A 24,680-nucleotide genomic window follows, 5' to 3' on the forward strand; every position below is an offset into this window, starting at 1 on the left:
AGGATTACTCGCTTTTAAAATACTCATTAAGACCTTTCATTTGATACCCATATCCTACAAACGCATTCTAGAGTCACCCGTGGTCCACCTTTATGGCGATATCTCGAAACGGCGTCCACCTGTGGGACTAATCATCACTCCCTTTTAAAATACTCATTAACACCTTTCTTTTGATACCCATATTGCACAAACAAATTCTAGGGTCACCCCTGGTCCACCTTTATGGCGATATTTCGAAACGGCGTCCACCTATGGAACTAAGGATTACTCCCTTTTAAAATACTCATTAACACCTTTCATTTTTTCATTTGATACCCATATCGTACAAACGCATTCTAGAGTCAACCCTGATCCACCTTTATGGCTATATCCCTAAATGGCGTCCACCTATAGAACTATGACCCACTCCCTCATAAAATACTCTTTAATGCCTTTCATTTGATACACATGTCATACAAATACATTCCAGGGTTTCCCTCGGTTCATTTTCCCACATGGTTATTTTCCCGTTTGTTGTCACCATAGCTCTCAACTGAGTATGTAATGTTCGGTTACACCCGAACTTAACCTTCCTTACTTGTTATTTTTTTTTTCAAATTTTGAATTTTTTCTAAAAAAAAATCATAACTCAAAAATGGCTAAACCGATTTGGGATTTCAAAGTCAACTAACCATCATCTCTCCTTCCTGTATCTTTGTAATCTTTCTATCCGTTCTCGAGTTATGGAGTGACAATCAAAATGTACACTTCTTTTTATATATATTGATTATTGATAGCGATTTATAATCGTAGAGTTATGGGTTTGCTATTGAAAAGTCATCGGCTCCTTATTGGTTTGTTATCGACTTGTTACAGAAGTGTCATTCATTATATTGAAGTTATATCGGCATCTGTTTCATTTCATACCGATGAGTCATCGATAGCACATCGATAAGACACTGATAATAAATTGGCAGCACCACAATAAAGAACTGAATGCTTTTTAAAACAAATCGATAACTTTTTGATAACAAATCAGTAACTTTCGATCACAAATCTATAACATGTCGATAAAACTTCGGCAATGCTCACGTAAATAGCCGATAAATTTACTATAGTAAATCAATAACTTCTCGATACCATATCAATAAGTTTTTATAACAAATCCATAACTTATTGAAGACAAATAAATAATTTTCTAATTATAAGTCGATATTATGCGGGAAATAAATTGCAAACAAATTTGTAAGCCTCCCATAAGAAACCGATAACGCTTCGATATTTAATCGATATTTAATAGCTTTCTGTAGTTAACCTATAATACGCAGATAACAAAATTGTTAACGCTCCGCCAAAAATTGATAACCCTACGATAATAAATTGATAACTTAATTATAAAGTTTTGATAGCAGATCAAAAACTTTTTGAAAACAAACCGAAAATTTTTCGAAAAGAAATCTTTATATTTTTGCTAACATATAGGTAGCTTTCCGATGAACAATCAACATACTACATCGATGGTAATAATCGATACGAAATTGAATGTTCATCGATGGCCATTGTGAAAAAAAGCAAATTCATAACATCGAAAAAAAGTTAACTTGTCTATACCATAAAATGTTTATAACTCATCGACTAACTTTGGTGTCAATAGCTTATTTATAACACTTTGATAACGAATCGATATCATTAAATATATATATTTCTTCGATATGCCAATCCGTTAACATTTCGATATCAAATTCATTTAATATTTGTTCCGACTTCGCTTGTAACTTTTTAGCTTTAAGTTACGCTAGCACCTTTTTTCTTTTTCTTTTCTCCCCACCTTTTTTCTTTTTCTGCAAAAGTTAGATTAGGTTGCACTGGCCTGTCAATTAATACCCTACAAAGACTGTATATGTCCTTAGTGATAACAATTTCGTTTGACTACCAATCGGAAACCCCCAATTGGCCAACAGAAACTATGTTCTAGAATAACTCCATCCTCTTGGCAAATACTTGAAGTTTTCTTGGACCTAGTATAATTCCTGTCTCGAGATCTGGTAACTCTGCCGCACCTAGGAGCCTTAAATTTACGATCGCAGGACACGAAAACAGAACGTGCTCAACAGTTTCCTCCTGCAGCTCGCACATCCTACATCTGATTTTACTGATGAGAGCTAAACTACTATCATGTGGCGCCAGAATGCAGTGTCTAACTAGTATGCCCATCGTGCGCTTTAAGACTTATCTCTTTAGAGGTTTAAGCAATTTTGTCAGTTTAACGTAATAAGATTTGTACATGATCTGAAAGATTTTGCAGCCCCCCGCTTCTGTCTACGCCTTTCCAGCTTGATGGATCATATGCAACTCCCGTCTCCGGTTTCAACGGATTAGGACGTCTATCGTAGCTTAACCCTCCTTTGCAAATTCATCGCCATTCTCGTTGCCTGCTATCTCTCTATGACCAGAAACCCAGCATACATATATATCCCGGCCTAAGCGTAGTAATTCAAATGCATCTTTGCATTCAAGGACACTTCTTGATAAAGTACTCTTTAAGAATACTGCTTACTCGCCGGACTATCAATATATGTATTGACGAGACTGCAGCTTCCCCTTGGAACTGCAGGGATCTGGAAGCCTGTAGAAACAACCTACGATACAGTAAGCAACTGATTCGACCCTTTCCGATATTTTGGAGCCATTCGTATACACTTATATAGAATGATCTGTCATTTATGCATCCTAGCTCCAACCTTCCTTCGCTCAGGCGGGGAACCATGTTCAATATTTAATGGCGTTGTACTGCTACACTTTTTCTGTTTTCTTTATTACAATTAAATGTTTTCTATTCTCTTCCCCCTACATTCTCTTCTCTTCGCTTACCTTTACTTCGCTTTCCGCTGAATCCCTTTCTTTTGCGTCCCTTGTCTTCTTTCCTTTTCCTTCTCTCCCTTTCCTTCCTTTTCTTTTCTTTTCTTTTCTTTTCTTTTCTTTTCTTTTCTTTTCTTTCCTTTTCTTTGTTTTCGTTTCCTTGCCTTTCATTTCCTTTCCTTTTCTTTCATTTCCTTTCCTTTCCCCTTTACTTTCTTTTCTTCCTTTCCGTGTCAAAAAAATACTCAATGCTTTCAACTTTATTTTCGTTTTTATTTTTTTTAATGACACATCTTTTTATATAACTTCAATTTCTATACTGAAAAAAAACTATTACTTGAGTGAAAATCGTAAATTTAAAGCTTTCCAAATAGCATTGCTCTTAAAATAACCTTTGCCATAATTCAAATATTTCATTCGCATAAAACCCTGACTACAAAAAATTACAGAAAATTAAAAAAAGATTAAATTGTGAAGAAAAATTATAACTTTACCCAAATAAATCTTTATGCACTCAACACAATGCGAGTAACGTTGAGAATATGGTAAATGTGTGAGGAAAGAATAATACAAAGTATCTTTTACCACAAATATATATGTATGTATGTGTTATGTAAGCACGTGTGTGAAGTAAGTAGTTAGATGACTGTGATGCACAATTACAGATAAAAATAGAGAAAGACAGATGGGATTTTCACCTAATGACAACGAGAAAGGTATGAAAAGTTGTCGTTGTCGTTGTCTTCATCGTCGATTCAAAGTGAACATCATCTAAGATAAGGTGACTGGAGTGAATGTTGAATGCTAAAGCAACGACAATTTGAGCTGAGTTGCCTTACTGTGCTCTCTAAATTTCTTATTCTTCTACAATGCACGTACAATATACGCGAATAACTGTGCATAACAGACATAGCTCGAAGAAGGTGAAACAAATTTCCTTTGCGCTTTCTGCCTTCTATACTAGCATTGCTTTCGAAGCTATGCTTGACTGGTCGGTGACCGTGAGTTGCATAATCGTGCTAACAAAAATTTGATTTCCGTTTCCGTTATCATGTCATACTAATCTTGCGGTCTATATGCTTATTTGTAAGAAAGTAGATTTCGCATTACTTTTTGTCTTTCAGCGGCAAACTACAGTAGTTATTAAGAAATTAAACACACATTTATGGATTTAAGGTAGTAAAAGGACATTGCTAAAATTGGATCTAGTAAATTGAAATATTAAAATATGTGTATATTGAGCTAAAACCTTGTTCACATGGCTTTTCCAAATCAGTAGGGTCTTATAGACCAGCATTTATTTCCCATTAGTTCGATTTATAAAACTTAGAACCCTTTGCGGAGAACTCACTTCTCTACCCTCCCAAGCTCCTGTTCAGGCATACATCAGAGGGAGTGCGTAGGGAGGGGAACTAGCTTCTCACTTGTTTATCGATTAAAAGGAGAACTCCTAGAAAAACCATTACAGTAGCATTTGTAGGTTGATATTTATTTTTTTTTTTTATTATCTACTGCTTCGAATTTGTATCTGGTTGCGGTAATGCCGCGGTCAACGCAGCTGTTTGAGGTGTAAACATATTTTCTCATTACACGGTGTAACTCAGAATGTAAGCCCAGTGTAAGCGTAGGCTTTAGTGTTGTATGCTGCTGGCATGCCCCGCAATACAATGCAAGGTGGTGTGGAAACAACATACGTTGTAAAGTTTATTTAAGCGAAATCAGACAGCAAATCAGTTAATGGAAATTAACGAAGAAAACAAGTCGATGATAAATGTCTGTATGTTTCAATAAGAAAGTTACATGACAAAGGAAAAAAGTAAATATTAAAAAGATGAAACAGAAGGAAAAAAAGAAAAAGAACAGCACAATAACCATTCCGATTATGATGTGAATGCTTAAATCGATGCTTCTGATTATCATCATATTTGAGAAGACAAAGCTAAACAGAGCAAGACAAAGAATGGAAAAAGAAAAGGAAAAAAGATAAAAAATATAAAAAAGTCAAATCCGTGCCGGAGCCGAAAGGGATTTTTTATCAAATTTTAGCTGTTTCTTATATGTGTTGCCGATGAACTATAGATGAGTTATAAGAAACTAACCCCGCATTCTTGCAGGTCTGTTACTAGGCATGAGAATTCTCATACCATTTGTAGTGAGGGCAATCCCCGTCTATACACTTCATGCCACATGTAGCAAACTTAAAACTTTGAGACCCTTTCCCCTAAAGCAAGGGCATCTTGCCACACACTGCAGACTTTGGCGTATACTTTTTTTCAACATCGCCCACATTGTTAAATAAATGCCTTAAGAAATATCTAACGAAGAGGTTTGATATTGGGCATGGTAATGAGGCCATGAGAAAGTGCTTGTCGAATTTTGTATATTGCCACTACAAGAACGACACAGAAAATCTTACTTGGCAGTATTAACCTTCAAAGAAATATAGGCCGACCTTTTCGTCTCATCATCGTGCTTCTTTTTATTATTTTCTACAAATTGGCGGAATTTGATCTTCATACTTTATCGACTGACTCCGAACAGCAGGTGCAAGCAGACGATTTTCCACTGTGAAGCTTTTCATGGCAGTATACACTCAGAGCGTTGGCTAAACAACTGTCAAGGAGCCACAATGCTTAGAAAGATTTGTTTAAGAAAAACTGTTTTATTTTTTCCCGGGTCTTGAGCCCAGGAATTTGGTTTGTGTAACTACACCATAGTGTACGCCAACGTGTTATTGATTTGTTATCGAAGGGTTATAAATTTTGTATCCATAACAAAGGTTGTCATTCAGTTACTCATTTTTGCCGAAAAATATCGATTTGTTATCGAAAATGTTAAGATTTGCTATCAGCAAAATATCTGATATTTATCGAATAATTATCGATATGCTACAAAAAATGTATCGTTTAAATATCGATAAGCTATCAAATATGTAACTGTATAAAAGCTATCGATTCATTATCGGAGGGTTACCATATTATTATATGCGTGTTATTTATATGTTATCGACAATTTGTCGATTACCTATCGAAAAATTATCGATTTTTAGCGATTTAATACTGAAATGTAATCGATTTTTAACCGGAATGTTACCAATTTTTTCTAGGCGTATTATTGAGTTATTTTCAAAAGCTCATCTTTTAAGAAACGGATGCAGGTAAAACTTCATTATAACAAGCCTATAAAAAACCAACAAAAAGTCAATGACAGCAAATTGATATAAACATAAACTGGTCGGTAGATTACTAAATCGTTTTTCAGGCATCTTTATATTGACCGCCAAGCAGCCGTTAAGGTAATAATCTCGCATAGCGCAGCATCTTAAAGTGTGTTAGGGTGGAAGCAATCCCTGCAAAGAATTGGGATGAGGAGAAGCATACGCCTATATTGGGGGATAGGGAATATGGAAACAGAAGGGAAGGAAAAGTGAATGATCTAGATAAAAAGGGCGCATCCCTCGAAGCTTCCTCTGTAAACGTCCTTAATATATTGATTGCGATAAGGAGAAGGAGAGAGTTGATTATTATCGACCAAGCGGTAAAGACGTAGACCCAATCACGGTGATCTGTGGGTTTTACAACGTTAGAGTCACAAAGATACTAATTTTATTAAAAAGAGAAGACTCTAGACTCATGATGGCTATTCTAACTGGATACTGCTTTTGGCACCAGAGAATTGGCCAGTGATAGCAGATGTAGGAGGTGCCGTTAGGACGAGGAATCGATCAAGCAGGTTTTTTACGCGTGCGCTGCCCTTGCCAGGCTAAAACTCCAGCCATTAGGAGGAGTTGACAGATCTAGTAGCAGCCAGTGGCATATATCCTAAAAAGTTTCTAGTATTTGCCAAGAAGACGGAATTAATTTTTTTACATAGGCCCTGGTTTTTTAGGGGGTTTTTCAGTTTGGTCATTAATTAAACTTCTGTTAACACTATTGACTCATACAGTCTATGTAAGATCCTCATGGACCCGCCACGGCAATCTAACTTTGGTCTTCTTTTTACTAGCATAAAACCATAAATAAAAGGTTCGAAATATTTGTGAAGTTTTCCCGAGCTTTCCTGTTTTATCGAAAACGTTTTTTAGATTGTTGTCCACAGTTTAAGTAACAAAATTTATGGAAATGAAAAAGCTAAAATTTATGGGGTGAAGTTTTATAAAAATTGCTCTTGCATTTTCCGAGTGAACTACAGCAGTGACAACTGTTATGGTACTTTTTTGCATTTTCTCCTTTTATTCTTTAAAATTCCTTCCATTCTATTTGCTTTGTCTTATTTTCTTTTTCTGGCTGGTTTGGCTTATGTTCAATCGCTGAGTCTTCCTCTTAATATCTAATTGAATTCAACTTTGTAGTTATGCCCATACAGTGGTCAAGTAATTTAAATAATAAACTGTACCTTTCTTATTATAAGGCACTGTATACTATTGTTACCCTTGGTAGGGGCCGAACAGATTTGTGTTGCGTTTTATTGTAGAACATTTGTTATGTGGCGGTTTTTGCGTGAACGTGCTCCCACTCACCATTTATTTATTTCTATTTATATTACAAAATATATATTATTAGCTTGCATATATGCATGTATGTATGTGTGTATGTAGAACTTTATATTTATGTAAGTATTTGTCTCAACTATCTGCACTTACAAATCTCACACTATAATTTTCCTTTACAATTTTCTCCCCTGCATCCGGATGAATGTCATAATCAATGCCATAATTCATATGAACTGCCTGTATTACCAAATATTGAACTACCAAAATACCCGGCTGTTGATCATCAACCAAAAATATCAAAAACAAAACAACAAAAAACTACATGACCAAACATCAAATATTGACATCATCATATACTTATTACATGTGTACCTGCTCTACCCAAATGGGAATTGTGGCCAAACACACGTGCGCCATCTGCGCTGCCTCAACGTCGACGCTACCTTTACGAGTATTATTGCTTTTGGCTATCAAATTCTCACATCGCACACCTTGTACACAACCAAAAATCATCAACAGAATCATCACGTAATTTTTCAATCAATACACGTGACGCGAATGGCATGCTCGAGAATCATTTATTCCTTGGGCACGATAAGCTCGAATTTTTGGCGAAAGAAATTCGCATCAATGATACCAATGGACGAAATTTATTTTCTGTAAATCAAAATGAAGTCACAATTGGTGCACACACATTACGAATTGATGGTGAGGGTGGCGCTATATTTCGAGAATCCATACAAACGCCACATATACGTGCCGAGGCAGGTCGCGAATTGAGGTGAGTATTGAAATTGAATATTTAAGAGGAAGAGAAAAAAAATGTAAGTAATAGTAAATTTTAAAATTGTATATCCCCTCAAACATTTTTGAAATGCTTATGATTTAAGAGTACGAAATGAGTCTGAAGTATACGAAAAAAATTGATCCTAAAAATTTGAGCCTTTTAAGACTCCGATATAATGAAAAAGAAGAGGTTTATACCAAGAGTGTTCAACAAATAATGCAACTTTAGAACAGATACTAATTTATTTATTTTTGATTATTTTTCGTTCAAATTAAATTTGAATTTAATCTTATCATTTATTTATATCCTACTTACTTACTTAATTGGCGCTTAACCGTCTAAACGGTTATGGCCGTCCAACAAGGCGCGCCAGTCGCACCTTCGCTCCGCCAACCAGCGCCAATTGGTCACATCAAGGGAGTTTAAATCGTTTTCCACCTGGTCCTTCCAGCGGAGTGGGGGCCGCCCTCTACCTCTGCTTCCATAGGCGGGTTCCGATATATCCCCTCAAACATTATAAGATCATTCATATATTCAGGATCAAAATGAGTCCAAAATATGGAACAAAAATTAAATAACATCGTTCATTTAAAAGTTTTTGCTGTTGAAATCTTAAATAGAACCTGCCTCTTTATTTTCTACTGACCATGTTAATATAGTGAGTTTTTCAATCATTTTCTGAGCTACATGGCTAACAAGTCCTAAATTAGCTCTTAAGAGTATAAACGCTCCAGTCTAGGCTAGGACTTCTTTCCGCTGTATACTGTAGTTGGTGAGCTCATTAAGAGCATAAACGCTTCAATTTTAAACTGTATTAAATGGACAAACTCAGTTGGTTAAAGGTTGAGTCCAATTGTCGAATTCTATGGCATGCTGCACCATCCGCCTTTGAAGAATAGTCATACACAATTTGTGCACCAATTACGCATGGCTATTCAAGTGACATAATTAAATTTTAAGTATGACGTTTTACATTTATGATCCACTTAAAATTTGCTTGTGTTTTCAAAATTCCATTGTTTTTCACATTTAATATTTGTGTGGTCGTAATTTATGACATTTTGGTAACTTTATGCTAAAAAGCAATACGTTTGTTGGTTCATTTATTTTGATTTGTTTACGTTTGTCTTTTAGATGTCAAGAGTCTCAATATCAGTCAACACGTCAAATTTCAACATTCTGGGTGTATTATTTACTAAATAGTCAGGTTTTTTGTGTTTTCCAAAATGTTATATATGAAACGCTCAGTGCACACATCGATTAACTCCATAAAACGAAAAGTTGAGAAACGCGATGATGTAATGTATATCGTTTTTAAAAATTCCTCTGATAATATGGATTCAAATACATAACGTAGAATGCATAACTGCAGATATAGCTTTCATCTAACGGTACATAAAACAAGTAAGGAAGGCTAAGTTCGGGTGCAGCCGAACATTATATACTCAGCTGAGAGCATGGGAGACAAAATAAGGGAAAATTACCATGTAGGAAAATGAACCTAGGGTAACCCTGGAATGTGTTTGTACGACAGGGTATCAAATGGAAGGTACCAAAGTGTATTTTAAAAGGGAGTGGGCCATAGTTCTATAGGTGGACGCCTTTTTGAGATATCACCATAAAGGTGGACCAGGGGTCACTCTATAATGTGTATGTATGATATCGGTGTCAAATGAAAGGTGTTAATGAGTATTTTAAAAGGGAGTGGACGGCCTTAGTTCTATAAGTGGACGCCTTTTCGAGATATCGCCATAAAGGTGGACCAGGGGTGACTCTATAAGTGTTTATACGATATGGGTATCAAATTAAACATATTAATGAGGGTTTTAAAAGGGAGTGCCCCTTAGTTGTATATGTGAAGGCGTTTTCGAGATTCCGACCAAAATGTGGACTAGGGAGACCCAGAACATCAGCGGCGGGTACCGCTAATTTATTTATATATAATGATTTATATATACCACGAACAGTATTCCTGCCTTGATTCGCAGGGCTTTTGATTTCGCCCGAAGAACTTTTTCATTTTCTTCTACTTAATATGGTAGGTGTCACACCTATTTTACAAAGTTTTTTCTAAAGTTATATTTTGCGTCAAAAAACCAATCCAATTACCATGTTTCATGCCTTTTTTCGTATTTGGTATAGAATTATGGCATTTTTTTCATTTTTCGACATCGAAAAAGTGGGATTTTGCCCATTTTTAATACCAAAATAAAGTGAGTTCAGATAAGTACGTGAACTAAATTTAGTAAAGGTATATCGATTTTTGCTCAAGTTATCGTATTAACGGCCGAGCGGAAGGACAGACGGTCGACTGTGTATAAAAACTGGGCGTGGATTCAACCGACTTCGCCCAGTTCCACAGAAAATAATTATTTCCATATTTCCGGCGTAGAAGCTATGCCCTTACCAAATTTCACAAGGATTGGTAAATTTTTGTTCGAATTAAGGCATTGAAAGTATTCTAGACCAATTAAATGAAAAAGGGCGGAGCCACGCCCATTTTGAAATTTTCTTTTATTTTTGTATTTTGTTGCATCATATCATTACTGGAGTTAAATGTTAGCATAATTTATTTATATACTGTAAAGATATTCAATTTCTTGTTAAAATTTGACTTTAAAAATTTCTTTTTTGTAAGTGGGCGTGTTCGTTATCCGATTATGCTAATTTTTATTTAGCACACACATAGTAATAGGTGTAACGTTCCTGCCAAATTTCATCATGATATCTTCAACGACTGCCAAATTACAGCTTGCAAAAATTTTAAATTACCTTCTTTTAAAAGTGGGCGGTGCCACGCCAATTGTCCAAAATTTTAATAATTCTCTATTCTGCGTCATAAGGTCAACCCATCTACCAATTTTCATCACTTTATCCGTCTTTGGTAATGAATTATCGCACTTTTTCGGTTTTTCGATATCGAAAAAGTGGGCGTGGTTATAGTCCGATTTCGGTCATTTTAAATAGCGATCAGAGATGAGTGCTAAGGAACTTACATACCATATTTCATTAAGATACCTCAAAATTTATTCAAGCTATCGTGTTTACGGAGGGACGGACAGACGGACATGGCTAAATGAATTTCTTTTTTCGCCGAGATCATTTTGATATAAAGAAGTCTATATCTATCTCGATTAGTTTATGCCGTTACGGATTACCGTTATGCGAACAAAATTAATATACTGTGTGAGCTCTGCTCAGCTGAGTATAATAATTTACAAAAATATAGTGTACTTAAATAAAGTAGATAACCCTGCTATACTAACTACCGTTTGCATTGTTCTTCTTTTTATCTGTTTACCGATATGATTTTGTTACGAATATTATTGAGAGGGAGAGAACATCTTCGGCTGTTTAAAAACAAATAAGCGTCGATGCACGGCCAGAACAGATACAGCGTAACTGAAACGATTTACATTGGAGTATGGAGTTAATCGAAATGACTTCTGAAATAAATTACTTATTATTCAATGGCCAAAAAAATTTGCCATTTAACGGTGCTAATCTTTAGTATACAGGAAAGTTATTATAAATATAAAAATTTATGACAATACCATGGACTTTGACACATAGATTTAAGATTTTTCAAAAAGTGGAGTTAATCGATGTGTGCACTGAACGGCTCATATATAAAATGTAGGCGTGGTTATCATCCGATTTCGCCGATTTTCAACAGCAATCTATTCTGGGTCCAGAAAAGCTCGTGCAACAAATTTGGTGAAGATATCTCAATATTTACTCAAGTTATGGTGTTAACGCACGGACGGGCGTGGCTCAATCACATTTTTTTCGACACGGTACAACCAACCGTTATCCAATCAAAGTTATAATAGCCTGCGAACAAGTAAAGATAAGGAAATAATAATCCATAAAAATAAGCTTAAACTAACTATTTTAACAAAAGAAATCTAATTATACATGTAAGCGTTCCACTCTACTCACAATTCTCACTAAGCACTCACAACTCAATATGTACACGTGTAAAAATGTACACATGTAAAAAATCCACAAAAAAAAAACAATGTCAGAATAATATGTACACATGAAAAAAAAACATGCACAAAAAACCCACAAATGTCAGCATAATATGTACGTACACAAGTAAAAAAAACAAATGTAAACAAATCAAAATAATTAAACCAACAAATGTATTGCTTTTTGGCATCAAGTTACCATTATAAATTATGACTACAAAACGATTGAACGTGAAAAGTAATTAAAATTTTGTAAACACAAGCAAATTTCAAGTGCATCATAAATGTAAAACGATACAAAACGGCACACTTAAAATTTAAATATGTCACTTGTACCATATATAATTTGTGCACAAATTATGTATGACTATTCTTCGAAGGCGGATGGTGTAACATTCGTTCTATTTTCACTGCATTCAATTGTACAATGTATACATACACACATGTAGCCCACACAAGCAGCCAAATATTAATATCCAAAATAGCCGCTTGAACTCAGCATGAATTTATGCATGCTTGCACATATGATTCCCATTTCTATACATTTTTCAATTCGTCACATGGACCGACGAACTTTCCTCTCTCCAGCAGATCTTTAGCAATTTGCTACTAAAAGAGAACTTTTGCTTCTTTGATCTAGACTGGCGGGATGGCCATGTATTATATGAACAAACTCAGTTGGTTAAAGGTTGAGTCCAATTCTCGAATTCTATGGCATGCTAAAGGTGTGCCGAGCATTTGTATGCCTTAGATTCCATATCCTATTTTCCAATATGACTTCCAAATATACTTCCCCATGTTTATAGCTTGGTCTCAAAAATCTATCGGGAACGAGCTAATTCTAGTCCACTATATATTGCACAATAATGGCTCTAAATGTAAGAAATAAATTATGAGCTGCTTATGACTGTAATAAGAGCCTGATCCAACTCCTGTTTGGGCTCATGTACTGCAAGAATTAAGGCTCATACCGGACGACCAATATGAGGAGGGAAATACACAAATTAAATAAGTTCATAATGAGTGTAAGCGCACCGATTCAAGTGCCTTTTTTGACACTTTTTGACTTCGAATGTTTGTTGGGGATGAAATACAAGGTTTCCACATAAAAGAGGCACAAAACTATTAAGAGTGGTAAAATATTCAATTTTTGTTTTTTAAGTAAAGAAGCATGGAAATATGATTACAAAACTTCCTTATTACCGAGTATTTTGATAAAAATTTAAAAAATGAACCAATCTAATCAGGCAATCCCCCCGCGGGTCAGGGGTTTAGAATATACCCGCGGTAGGTATACCTGCCGTGAGAGGCACCTAAAATTCCAAATAGATTCAAGGGGTTGTGTAGCGCACCCTTTCAAGGGGTTGCCAGCGCAATATATAGCTTCTCAAACCCAATTGTCAACCTCACCTTTGTGTGGCGAATCCTGATTCATTAACAGCCGAGGCTCTGGCGACACCCACCTCCCCATGGATCTAGAGGGTGGAAGGGCGTGATGGTCTAGGAGGTCGCATGTGGTCATACCAAATCGTTCTCGAGATGGTCGGGCTTGGTACCGGAACGTACCGGATCTGCATCCGGCAAAGGACCATCAACATCGGTAGCACTCCCCAAGGCCTTCGGGCTCCCTTATCGCTACAACAACAACAACAGCAACGATTAAGGCAACAGCTTTTTCGATTATACCTCACAAATATCTTTAAAGCCTCTTCTGTTAGGACGAACATACTCGACCACGTGTTGTTACTGTACTACTTTTCCTAATTAGCCTTCGAGCTCTTTTTGAGATCTGGATTCTAGTTATTTTGGGACTAGAGTCTTTTTAAAACCTAGTGCTTTTCAGAAAAAGTGTACGAACGACCCAAAGGGACGGGGTGTACTAACATAATAATCCACTGGCTCTTTGTCCAAAAGAAAACAACATTTTCACTAACAAACAAACAAGTGAAGCTAATTTAATTGTGTTTAAAAAGTTCCACAAAAAAGTTTTATTTATACGCATCATTTAGCAATTACTTGTGGTACTGAGTCTCGCCTAGCTAGTTTCATGGACCAAATATAAGTTTCCCCAAAACCGTTCATAAGCAACTGAATATATTTGGCCAAACCCTTGATGAAGAGATCTATTTTGACTACGTTGTCGGGGCGATTCTGTTATTATTTGTTAAGCTTCACTTCACTTGATCTCTGGATACCGTAACAGGTTAGGCTCTTACTTATTTAAAATCTTTACCGGTTATGTAAGCAATTTTTATTGAAACTGGAAGTTTTTGTTGAACATCAATTAGAGAAATTTGATGAGTATTTCTTAAGATATATACTTATCAAATTTCTCTAATTGATGTTCAACAAAAACGTTCAGTTCCAATAAAAATTGCTTACATAACCGGTAAAGATTTTAAATAAGTAAGGGCCTAACCTGTTACGGTATCCAGATCGCAGTTGAGCAAGGAGCTGCGTGTTTACCATCTCATTGAGCTCTTTTCCGAGAATAACTTTACGCTGCTTTGTAGGAAGTGTTCTGAGATTTCAACTCCCATGAACTTGTTCCATTTTTGTGCAAAATGGGATCCTATATTTGTGACGCGTAGCTCAAGACCGGTCAGATAGTTAATTTAAGCATCATAAGCATTATTTCTTTATCTTTCTTTAAGTGCTACTAGCAAGTGACTTTAGAATTTCATTGCAACTTTGCACATTGGTGGTAACTGAGGATGCATGCATGTTGAAGCATAAACCATTATCGAGCATCGCATCCTGAAGTTTTGGCTGTGGCACAGCTGTCAACTTTATGCCACCGAAGTAGATGTACAATTTTTTGTCCCTTGCAGGCCCTCGTCGTCATGACTGTGTCAGGTCCTATGAGTATTATGTGAACTTTATTATATAAGCTATGGATGACAGTCTAATGACTCTTCCTAGTGTGGAAAAGTGTTTGTGTTTGTATAATTTACTGATGACGATTAGCCATTGAAAGTTTAGTGGGATAGTGCAGTAACATGCTGGAAATTGGCCGAGATTTGGTGAGTGACAATCGGCTGATATGTGGGCTTTGAACACGGATTTCGCGAAAAAGGTGTATGTAACACAAAACAATGAATTATGTGCACGCAAATTTTGATCATTCTGTATTTACACAGTTCCTTCTACAGACTCACAACAAGAACATTCCCTTATATTTGACCAATTTTTTTTGAAATATAAGTGTGGTAAATTTATATTTGCTTCAACGAAAATGTTGATCCATGCTTCTTAAAACAAGTTGTAAAATTATCATGGACTGGTGCTGTAGTGGTACCGAAATAAGCACGGAATTATTCTGAAAGCAATCCCGTAATAGCTCCGAAATGATCCCGAAAAGGTTCTGAAGTAATCCGAAAAAAGTCTCGCAAATGATTCTGAGTTTTCGCGGAAATTTCTTGGTGTTACAATTGAGTAAATGAGAAAGTTCCGAAAATATTCCGAAAGAAATTCCCAAATATCTCGTAATTAACGCTAAACAGTTCTGGAACGATCCCAAAACAGTATCAAAGACAATTACCAAACGATTCTGGAATGCCTCCCAAATGGTTTCGAAAAAATCCAAATACCCTGCAGTTATCCGGAAAGTGTCCCGAAATGATCCCTGAAAAATATCGAAATAGTCCCGCTATTTTCCCGAAGTAGTTTCAAAATCATCTGGAAATATTTCGAAAACAATCTGAAAATTATTCCTATATAACGCAAGCTATCTCTCATTATAAAAAATTTGGGAACCCAGTTTTGCATTTTATTTTATACTTTTTTCATTATTGTTCCTAACTTTTATAATAAGAGTAAAATTGAAATTATACTTTTTGACTTTTTGTCATAAATTATATTCGTAAATGTAATGAGTTTGAGATCGCAATAATTTATCGAATCGTATTATTTTAATTTTATTATGATTGAAAAACTGAAAGGAATTAAACATACTGGCAGATATTATAGTTATTTCGAACCTGCCAAAGATCTCTTCAGACATTTTGTGTTCTTAAATTAGAAATTATATTCTCCATGAGTGAAATTCGAACTCCAATCGTCAAATTTCTAACACTTCAGGCCTACTATTAGGCTATCACTGCATCTGTTTGTACGTGTTGTGATGGTATCGTGCTTCGCCTACCACACTAAAGATCCTGCGTTCACGCCAGGTGCAAAACAACATCAAAATTTTAGAAACAAATTTTTTTTAATTAGAAGGAACTTTTTCTATGCGGCGTCGCCCCTCGGCAGTGTTTGGCAAGCCCTCCGAGTGTATTTTTGCCATGAAAAGTTTCTCAGTGAAAACTCATCTGCCTTGCAGATACCGTTCGTAGTTGGCATAAAAACATGTAGGTCCCACCCCGCCAATTTGTAGGGAAAATTAAAAAAGGAGCATCACACAAATTGGAAAAGAAGCTCGGCGTGAAATCTCTTCGGAGGTTATCGCGCATTAGATTTATTTATTAAACTTTTCCCCATATTTATAATTTTTATATTAAAAATCAGTTGTAAACTTTTATTTATGAATTTTTCAATAAAAGACAAATTTTTAAAAGTGTCTTTTAATTTTTTTCAAAAAGTAAAATTAATTTCAGACATGTACATATTTTTTAAGGCCACAAGCACTACTTTTAGGTATTCAAACATCGATTATAGTAATTTCTTCCATCTGACATTTTGATTTGAAAATTTGAAAAATAACTATTAAAAACTTTTGCTGATTAAAAATCTTACCTAACCTGCTTTTCAGGTATAATTTTTATACGATCTTTTATCTAGAGCACTACGGACTGATTCAGGTAACCTGAGGTACTCACGGACCGGCTAGTTCAACCTGACCTTCACTAGAACATTTTTGGACTTTTTTATAATAGTAATATATTTTATAACAACCATGATGATCAAAAAATCTTTCATCCTCTATTATTTTACGTCATTGGCTACAAAGGTATGTATATTATATATCGACTACTGGAAGCTCACCATATCTTAGCTACCAGTTCGAATACGCTATATGTCAGAAAATTTTCCAATTAAGACCGAACTCTCTAAATTCACCATCTCAGTTCAAAACGTATTGACACTATACTCAGTTAGAAAGGTAGTTCTTCACAGAAACAAAAATGTTTTTCAAAATTTTTCTTAGATTTGTAGGGTAATATTCCCCTCAGCAGTCGATATATGACGGATTTGGGAGTAACCATGTGAAATCTCACAGATACATTTTTCTTCACAAACTTTTAGTCCAGCTAATTTTTGTTAATTTTGATTTTCCTTTAAATATTAAACTGGTCACAAGGTGTTCAGTAGCATCTTTTAAATGTTTTGTATGTAAAAAATCTACTACGTCCGTAGCAACTTACCAACCCTGACAACAGCAGAAGTCAAAGCACAAATGGAATATTGTGGACATCCACGCATGTCTATGTGCATACCAAGTGTTGACTATATTAAAAAACGCTTAAGGCACAAAAGACAAATAGGCTCAATTTGCACCGAAATTCCACTACTGCACATACAATACATACACAAACAAAGGCGCATGCATGGATACATATGAAGTTTTTACTGTGGATGCATACAAGTAATATTTTCAGGAATGCAAAAAAAAATTACTGACCTACACCGGCCGTTTTGAAATTAAAGTGAATGGAAATATTGACTCGTTGACTACTGGTGTTATGCTACGAATTGACTGAGTTGATTTACAGGTGTAGATATGTACTACGAGATTACATTTTGGATGCTCGAGTGCAGCAGTTGTACAATTCAATAAATTCTGAGTTATTTATTTGGCTTCAAATTAAATGCGTGAAAAATGAGGAAAATATTTTTTGAAAGCACTGAAAAAACAGTAGGCATTCGATGTGCTCTGCTTTTCGTACATATGTATATTCTTTTTATTTTAAAGAGAACGAAAAAAATAAATTGATTACTTTCAGATTTTTCTACATTTAAACGACAGTAAATTTTTCGCAGATATCATAGATAAAATCAAATGTTTACCAGAAACAAATATTGAAGGTTCTTTAAACGGGTGTTGGTGATATTTAAGGATTTTCCTGGTCATCTTTGGCTGGACCTTTTTTTTTTATAAAAGGATAATTTTATTCTTTGTACGGAGTTAAAAAATGTCAAAACAGACACCTAAATCAAAGCGTTCACACTCGCTATGAGCTCACTTAAGACCTCCAAATGAAGAGGAGTCCGATCAGCCCCCTAAAAAGAAGCCCAATCACTCTCATTTTATGCTCATAAACAGCTCTTAATTTACTTTTTATATGACTCTTTTCATATGCATTATATAACGTATTAAGATTACCAGTTCAGGGAGAATTTTTGATTCTATGCAGAACGCCTTACTGAAAGGTATCCTTCTATTATATAAAAAAGTTTTTTTTTTTCGGGGAATATTTTATTTCAGTGGTATGATCTTTCGGTAGTATGCACTGTTTTTTTTTTTTTTAATTTATAGAAAGAAGTTGGTAAAGGAAAGGAAAGAAATGAAAGGAAAGAAAAGAAAGGAAAGAAAAGGAAAGGAAAGGAAAGGAAAAGAAAGGAAAGGAAAGGGCCCCACTGGAGATAGCGAAGATGGGGTGGGGGTTGGCGAGCGTAGCGAGTAGGGGAAAAAGCTCCCTAGTATATACCATATGGACGAAAGTGTTCGTCACTTAACGTACGTGCTCTTTAATAATGTGCCACGCCCACAAATTTATTGAAATATTTTTAATTCAAATCTTATTAGTTATTACAATGTCCTAGCTTTGTTATAGAACTGAAAAGCTTTTAATCAACCCTTCAATGTTTTAAATAAATACGATTAAATTAAAATAGGTACAAAACTATGTGGACAAAAATGTTCCTCACATTCAATTAATTAATAAAAATAATGAAATATATTAGTTTCTAATATTTGATTGGTCTTCCTCCGGACTTTACGACTTCTTCAAGCCGATTAGGCATTGGGTCTACCAATGTTTTTGTAAGATCAGGACCGATTTTTCCCCATTCTTCCTTTATAAACTCCTTTGGTAATATTTTTGATGTTATATGGCGTTCTTAGATCGTTCTGTCAAAATCATCCCATAGATGTTCTATGGGCTTTAAGTCCGGTGATTTTGGTGGTATTTTTAAGATGTGGGGAGTGTCACATAAGATCCACAAACGAACAATTTCGGTAGTATGCTTGGCTCGTTGTTGTGCTGAAAGTGAAAATCAGATTCTATACCTAGCTTTCGCGTACTTTTTGCCAACTATTTTTTTAGTATATTCAAGTAGGTATACTTATCCAATGTATTTTCTATAAATACGAGTTCTCCGATCTCAGCAGGCGACATACAACCCCATACCATGTCTCCACCATATGTGTACATAAAATGGAAACCACTTAAATGTGGGGCTTACCAGCACTAAACGAAGACATACGAAGGCTCTACATACCAATCAGGGTAAACCGGTGAAGCAATTTGTTTTTGCAATCAAGTCCAAAATACTTACTCAGGTTGTTAATATGTGGATAAGTAAGAAATGATTAAGCGAAGCATCCTTAAAAGAAAAAGCGTCAATACCAATTTGCAAAGGTAACAGTATGGAACGTAATATATATGTGACCCGGTCTACGAAAAGGTGGCTTATGACTCAAAAAAAATTACTTCTACTAAGAAACTGAAGAAATGCATTGTTTATCTTCAACAGCTCTTTTTCGCAATTTCTTTTGAGTCATAAGCCACCTTTTCATAGACCGGGTCACATATATTAAAATTTTATTTGAATGACAATGTTTCCAAAATAAAATCTGAATATCTGTTCTGAACTTGCTCTGTTTGCTGAACACTTTTGGCATAAGGCTCAATTTTTTAAATATCGGAGTCATGACAGACTCCTTTATTTTTATACTCAGTTGAGCAGAGCTCACAGAGTATATTAAGTTTGATTGGATAACGGTTGGTTGTACATATATAAAGGAATCGAGATAGATATATACTTCCATATATCAAAATAATCAGGATCGAAAAAAAATTTGATTGAGCCATGTCCGTCCGTCCGTCCGTACGTCCGTCCGTTAACACGATAACTTGAGTAAATTTTGAGGTATCTTGATGAAATTTGGTATGTAGGTTCCTGAGCACTCATCTCAGATCGCTATTTAAAATGAACGATATCGGACTATAATCACGCCCACTTTTTCGATATCGAAAATTTCGAAAAACCGAAAAAGTGCGATAATTCATTACAAAAGACCGATAAAGCGACGAAACTTGGTAGATGAGTTGAACTTATGACGCAAAATAGAAAATTAGTAAAATTTTGGACAAAGGGCATGGCACCGCCCACTTTTAAAAGAAGGTAATTTAAAACTTTTGCAAGCTGTAATTTGGCAATCGTTGAAGATATCATGATGAACTTTGGCAGGAACGTTACTCCTATTACTATATGTACGCTTAATAAAAATTAGCAAAATCGGAGAAGGACCACGCCCACTTTTAAAAAAAAAAATTTTTTTAAGTAAAATTTTAACAAAAAATTTAATATCTTTACAGTATATAAGTAAATTATGTCAACATTCAACTCCAGTAATGACGTGGTGCAACAAAATACAAAAATAAAAGAAAATTTCAAAACGGGCGTGGCTCCGCCCTTTTTCATTTAATTTGTCTAGGATACTTTTAACGCCATAAGTCGAACAAAAATTAACCAATCCTTTTGAAATTTGGTAGGGGCATAGATTTTATGACGTTAACTGTTTTCTGTGAAAATGAGCGGAATCGGTTGATGCCACGCCCATTTTTTATACACAGTCGTTCGACTGTCCTTCCGCATGGCCGTTAACACGATAACTTCAGCAAAAATCGACATATTTTTAATGAACTTAGTTCACGTGCTTACTTGAACTCACTTTATCTTGGTATGAAAAATGGCCGAAATTAGACTATGACCACGCCCACTTTTTCGATATCGAAAATTACGAAAAATGAAAAAAAATGCCATAATTCTATACCAAATACGAAAAAAGGGATGAAACATGGTAAGGTAATTGGATTGTTTTATTGACGCGAAATATAACTTTAGAAAAAACTTTATAAAATGGTTGTGACACCTACCATATTAAGTAGAAGAAAATGAAAAAGTTCTGCAGGGCGAAATAAAAAACCCTTAAGATCGTGGCAGGTATTACATATATAAATAAATTAGCGGTATCCAACAGATGATGTTCTGGGTCACCCTGGTCCACATTTATGTGGAAAACGCCTTCACATATACAACTACCACCACTCCCTTTTAAAACGCTCATTAATACCTTTAATTTGATACCCATATCGTACAAACTCATTCTAGAGTCACCCCTGGTCCACCTTTATGGCGATATCTCGAAAAGGCGTCCACCTATAGAACTAAGCCCCACGCCCTTTTAAAATACTCATTAACACCTTTCATTTGATACCCACCTATTGAACTAAGCCCCACGCCCTTTTAAAATACTCATTAAAACCTTTCATTTGATACCCATATCGTACAAACATATTCTAAAGTCACCTCTGGTCCACCTTTATGGCGATATCTCGAAAAGGCGAACACCTATAGAACGAGGGCCCACTCGCTTTTAAAAATACTTATTAACACCTTTCATTTGATACCCATATCGCACAAACAAAGTCTAGAGTCACCCCTGGTCCACCTTTATTGCGATACCTCGAAAAGGCGTCCACCTATAGAACTAAGGCCCACTCCCTTTTAAAATACCCATTAACTCCTTTCGTTTGATACCCATATTGCACAAACGAATTCTAGAGTCACCCCGGGCCCACCTTTATGGCGATATCTCGAAACGGCGTCCACTTATGGAACTAAGGATTACTCCCTTTAAAAAAACTCATTAACACCTTTCTTTTGATACCCATATTGTACAAACAAATTCTAGGGTCACCCCTGCTCCACCTTTATGGCGATATCTCGAAACGGCGTCCACCTATGGAACTAGGGATTACTCCCTTTTAAAATAATCATTAACACCTTTCTTTTGATACCCATATTGTACAAACAAATTCTAGGGTCACCCCTGGTCCACCTTTATGGCGATATCTGGAAAATGCGACCACCTATACAACAACCACCACTCCCTTTTAAAACCCTCATTAATACTTTTAATTTGATACCCATATCGTACAAACACATTATAGAGTCACCCCTGGTCACCTTTGTGGCGATATTTCGAAACGGCGGCTACATATAGAACTAAGGCCCACTCCCTTTTAAAATACTCATTAGCACCTTTCCTTTTATGCTCGTATTGTACAAACAAATTCTAGGGTCACCCCTGCTCCACCTTTATGGCGATATCTCGAAACGGCGTCCACCTATGGAACTAGGGATTACTCCCTTTTAAAATAATCATTAACACCTTTCTTTTGATACCCATATTGTACAAACAAATTCTAGGGTCACCCCTGGTCCACCTTTATGGCGATATCTGGAAAATGCGACCACCTATACAACAACCACCACTCCCTTTTAAAACCCTCATTAATACTTTTAATTTGATACCCATATCGTACAAACACATTATAGAGTCACCCCTGGTCACCTTTGTGGCGATATTTCGAAACGGCGGCTACATATAGAACTAAGGCCCACTCCCTTTTAAAATACTCATTAGCACCTTTCTTTTATACCCATATCGTACAAACGCATTCTAGAATCAACCCTGATCCACCTTTATGGCTGTATCTCTAAATGGCGTCCACCTATAGAACTATGGCGCACTCCCTCATAAAATACTCTTTAATGCCTTTCAATTGATACACATGTCATACAAACACATTCCAGGGTTTCCCTCGGTTCATTTTCCTACATAGTTATTTTCCCTTATTTTGTCACCATAGCTCTCAACTTAGTATGTAATGTTCGGTAACACCCGAACTTAACCTTTCTTACTTGTTATTCCTGAGGCTCATATTTTTCACATATTTCAAACTCGTATCGGATTCCTAAATTATGAGCGCTCCCAGAATGTTTGAGGGATATGACACACACTTTGTAAAAAATATTGTTAATTGGTGACATGTTTAATTCTTTGAATTTTTTTTTATCTTATATTTTTAGATTAGAATCGCCAACACGCCAGTTAGAACTGACTGCCGCAAAAGACATAAATTTACAATCACGTGCTGGAGCAATTGAAGTAAACGCGCTTAAAGATGTGCGACTAAGTGCGCTTGATGGAAGTGTAAGTACAAACAAAAATTTATATAAAAATTTAACAAAGTATATAAAAAGAGCTCTAGGGGTCCCTTTGCCAATATTATGTGTAAACAGCTATATTTTTAAGGTCCCGTGGTTAGTAATAATTATAGCAAAAAAGCCTGGCGTCGAATAGACATGGTTTTGACCGAAAATTCTATAAAGATTGACCCTCCTTGACTTGAAAGGTTACTTTGGATCCATGCATGAAAACTAAGATGTTGAGTATCTGTTCAAGTTTTTCAAACTTTGTTTAAAAAGATACCGATGTAAGGCGCGATAACCTCCGAAGAGATCTAAGGCCGAGCTTCTCTTCCAATTTGCGTCGTGCTCCTCTTGATTTTTCCCTACAAATTGGCCGGACGGGACCTACATGTTTTATGCCGACTCCGAACGGCATCTGCAAGGCAGATGAGTTTTCACTGAGAGCTTTTCATGGCAGAAATACAATCGGAGCGCTTGCCAGACACTGCCGAGGGGCGACCCCGCTTAGAAAAATTTTCTTCTAATTGAAAAATCTTATTTCTAAAATTTTGATGTTGCTTTGCCCGGGAGTTGAACCCAGGGCATACGGTGTGATAGGCGGAGCACGCTACCATCACACCACGGTGGCCGAAAAGATACCGATATGTTATCAAAATGTTATCGGAAACTTATCTATTTGTCATCAAAATTTATAAATTTTTTATGAAGAAATTATGGACATGCCTCGTAAAACTCGTCGATTTATTATAGCTTTTTTTCTAAAAATAACCTATATGTTATCGAAGTTTTACCAATTTTTTATAGGCGAATTATCAATTGGTTATTGACAACTGATCAGTTCGATGTGGAATAGATAACGGTTAAAAGGTTCAATATAAAATCTATGACACATCAACCTGAGATGATTAAGTCATATCCGTATATCTGTGTGTCTGTTTGAACCCAATTTCGTCTCTTCATTTTTGAGATACCTTTATGAAATTTGGCGAGTGATCAAACCACTAAAACATATATCTCCCATATAGTCGCTATTTCCTTTAAGAGGGCTTTTTGTCATATTCTAACTTTACCAGAAGCTTAAAGTTTCACCTTGAGCTTTCGTATATATCATACAAGAAGTCTGAAACAATCACCACAGTCAGATCCTATATATAATATACATATATACAAAACAACTGATTTCCCCATTCAGTACCGATATCTTCCTCATTTTAAAAGCTTCAAGCTTAAAATTTCATCGCTGCTTTTGTATATAGCATACATGGTTTTCTGGTCAAGATTGGTTTTATATATAAAATATATTCAATACAACAGATTCTTTAGATCATGGGGTCATCATCGCAGCTATCTTATAACAGTGAAA

The 24,680-nt window shown here is 35.6% G+C and overlaps 2 protein-coding genes across 2 annotated transcripts in view; one reads left to right on the forward strand and one right to left on the reverse strand.

Annotated features, from left to right (window-relative positions):
- Positions 1–24,680, reverse strand: part of LOC137248763 (putative trypsin-6) — a 497,034-nt gene that overhangs the window by 198,665 nt on the left and 273,689 nt on the right. The gene's annotated exons all lie outside the window — the stretch shown is intronic.
- The window catches only part of Scgdelta (sarcoglycan delta), a 113,421-nt gene that overhangs the window by 83,505 nt on the left and 5,236 nt on the right, over positions 1–24,680 (forward strand). The window contains exons 7-8 of the mRNA XM_067779667.1: positions 7,850–8,111; positions 23,195–23,318. Coding sequence (XP_067635768.1) covers positions 7,850–8,111; positions 23,195–23,318 — 386 coding nt within the window. The remainder of the gene's footprint in view (positions 1–7,849; positions 8,112–23,194; positions 23,319–24,680) is intronic.

Source organism: Eurosta solidaginis, chromosome 4 (assembly GCF_040869045.1).
Source record: "Eurosta solidaginis isolate ZX-2024a chromosome 4, ASM4086904v1, whole genome shotgun sequence".
NCBI classification, from domain to species: Eukaryota; Metazoa; Arthropoda; class Insecta; order Diptera; family Tephritidae; genus Eurosta; species Eurosta solidaginis.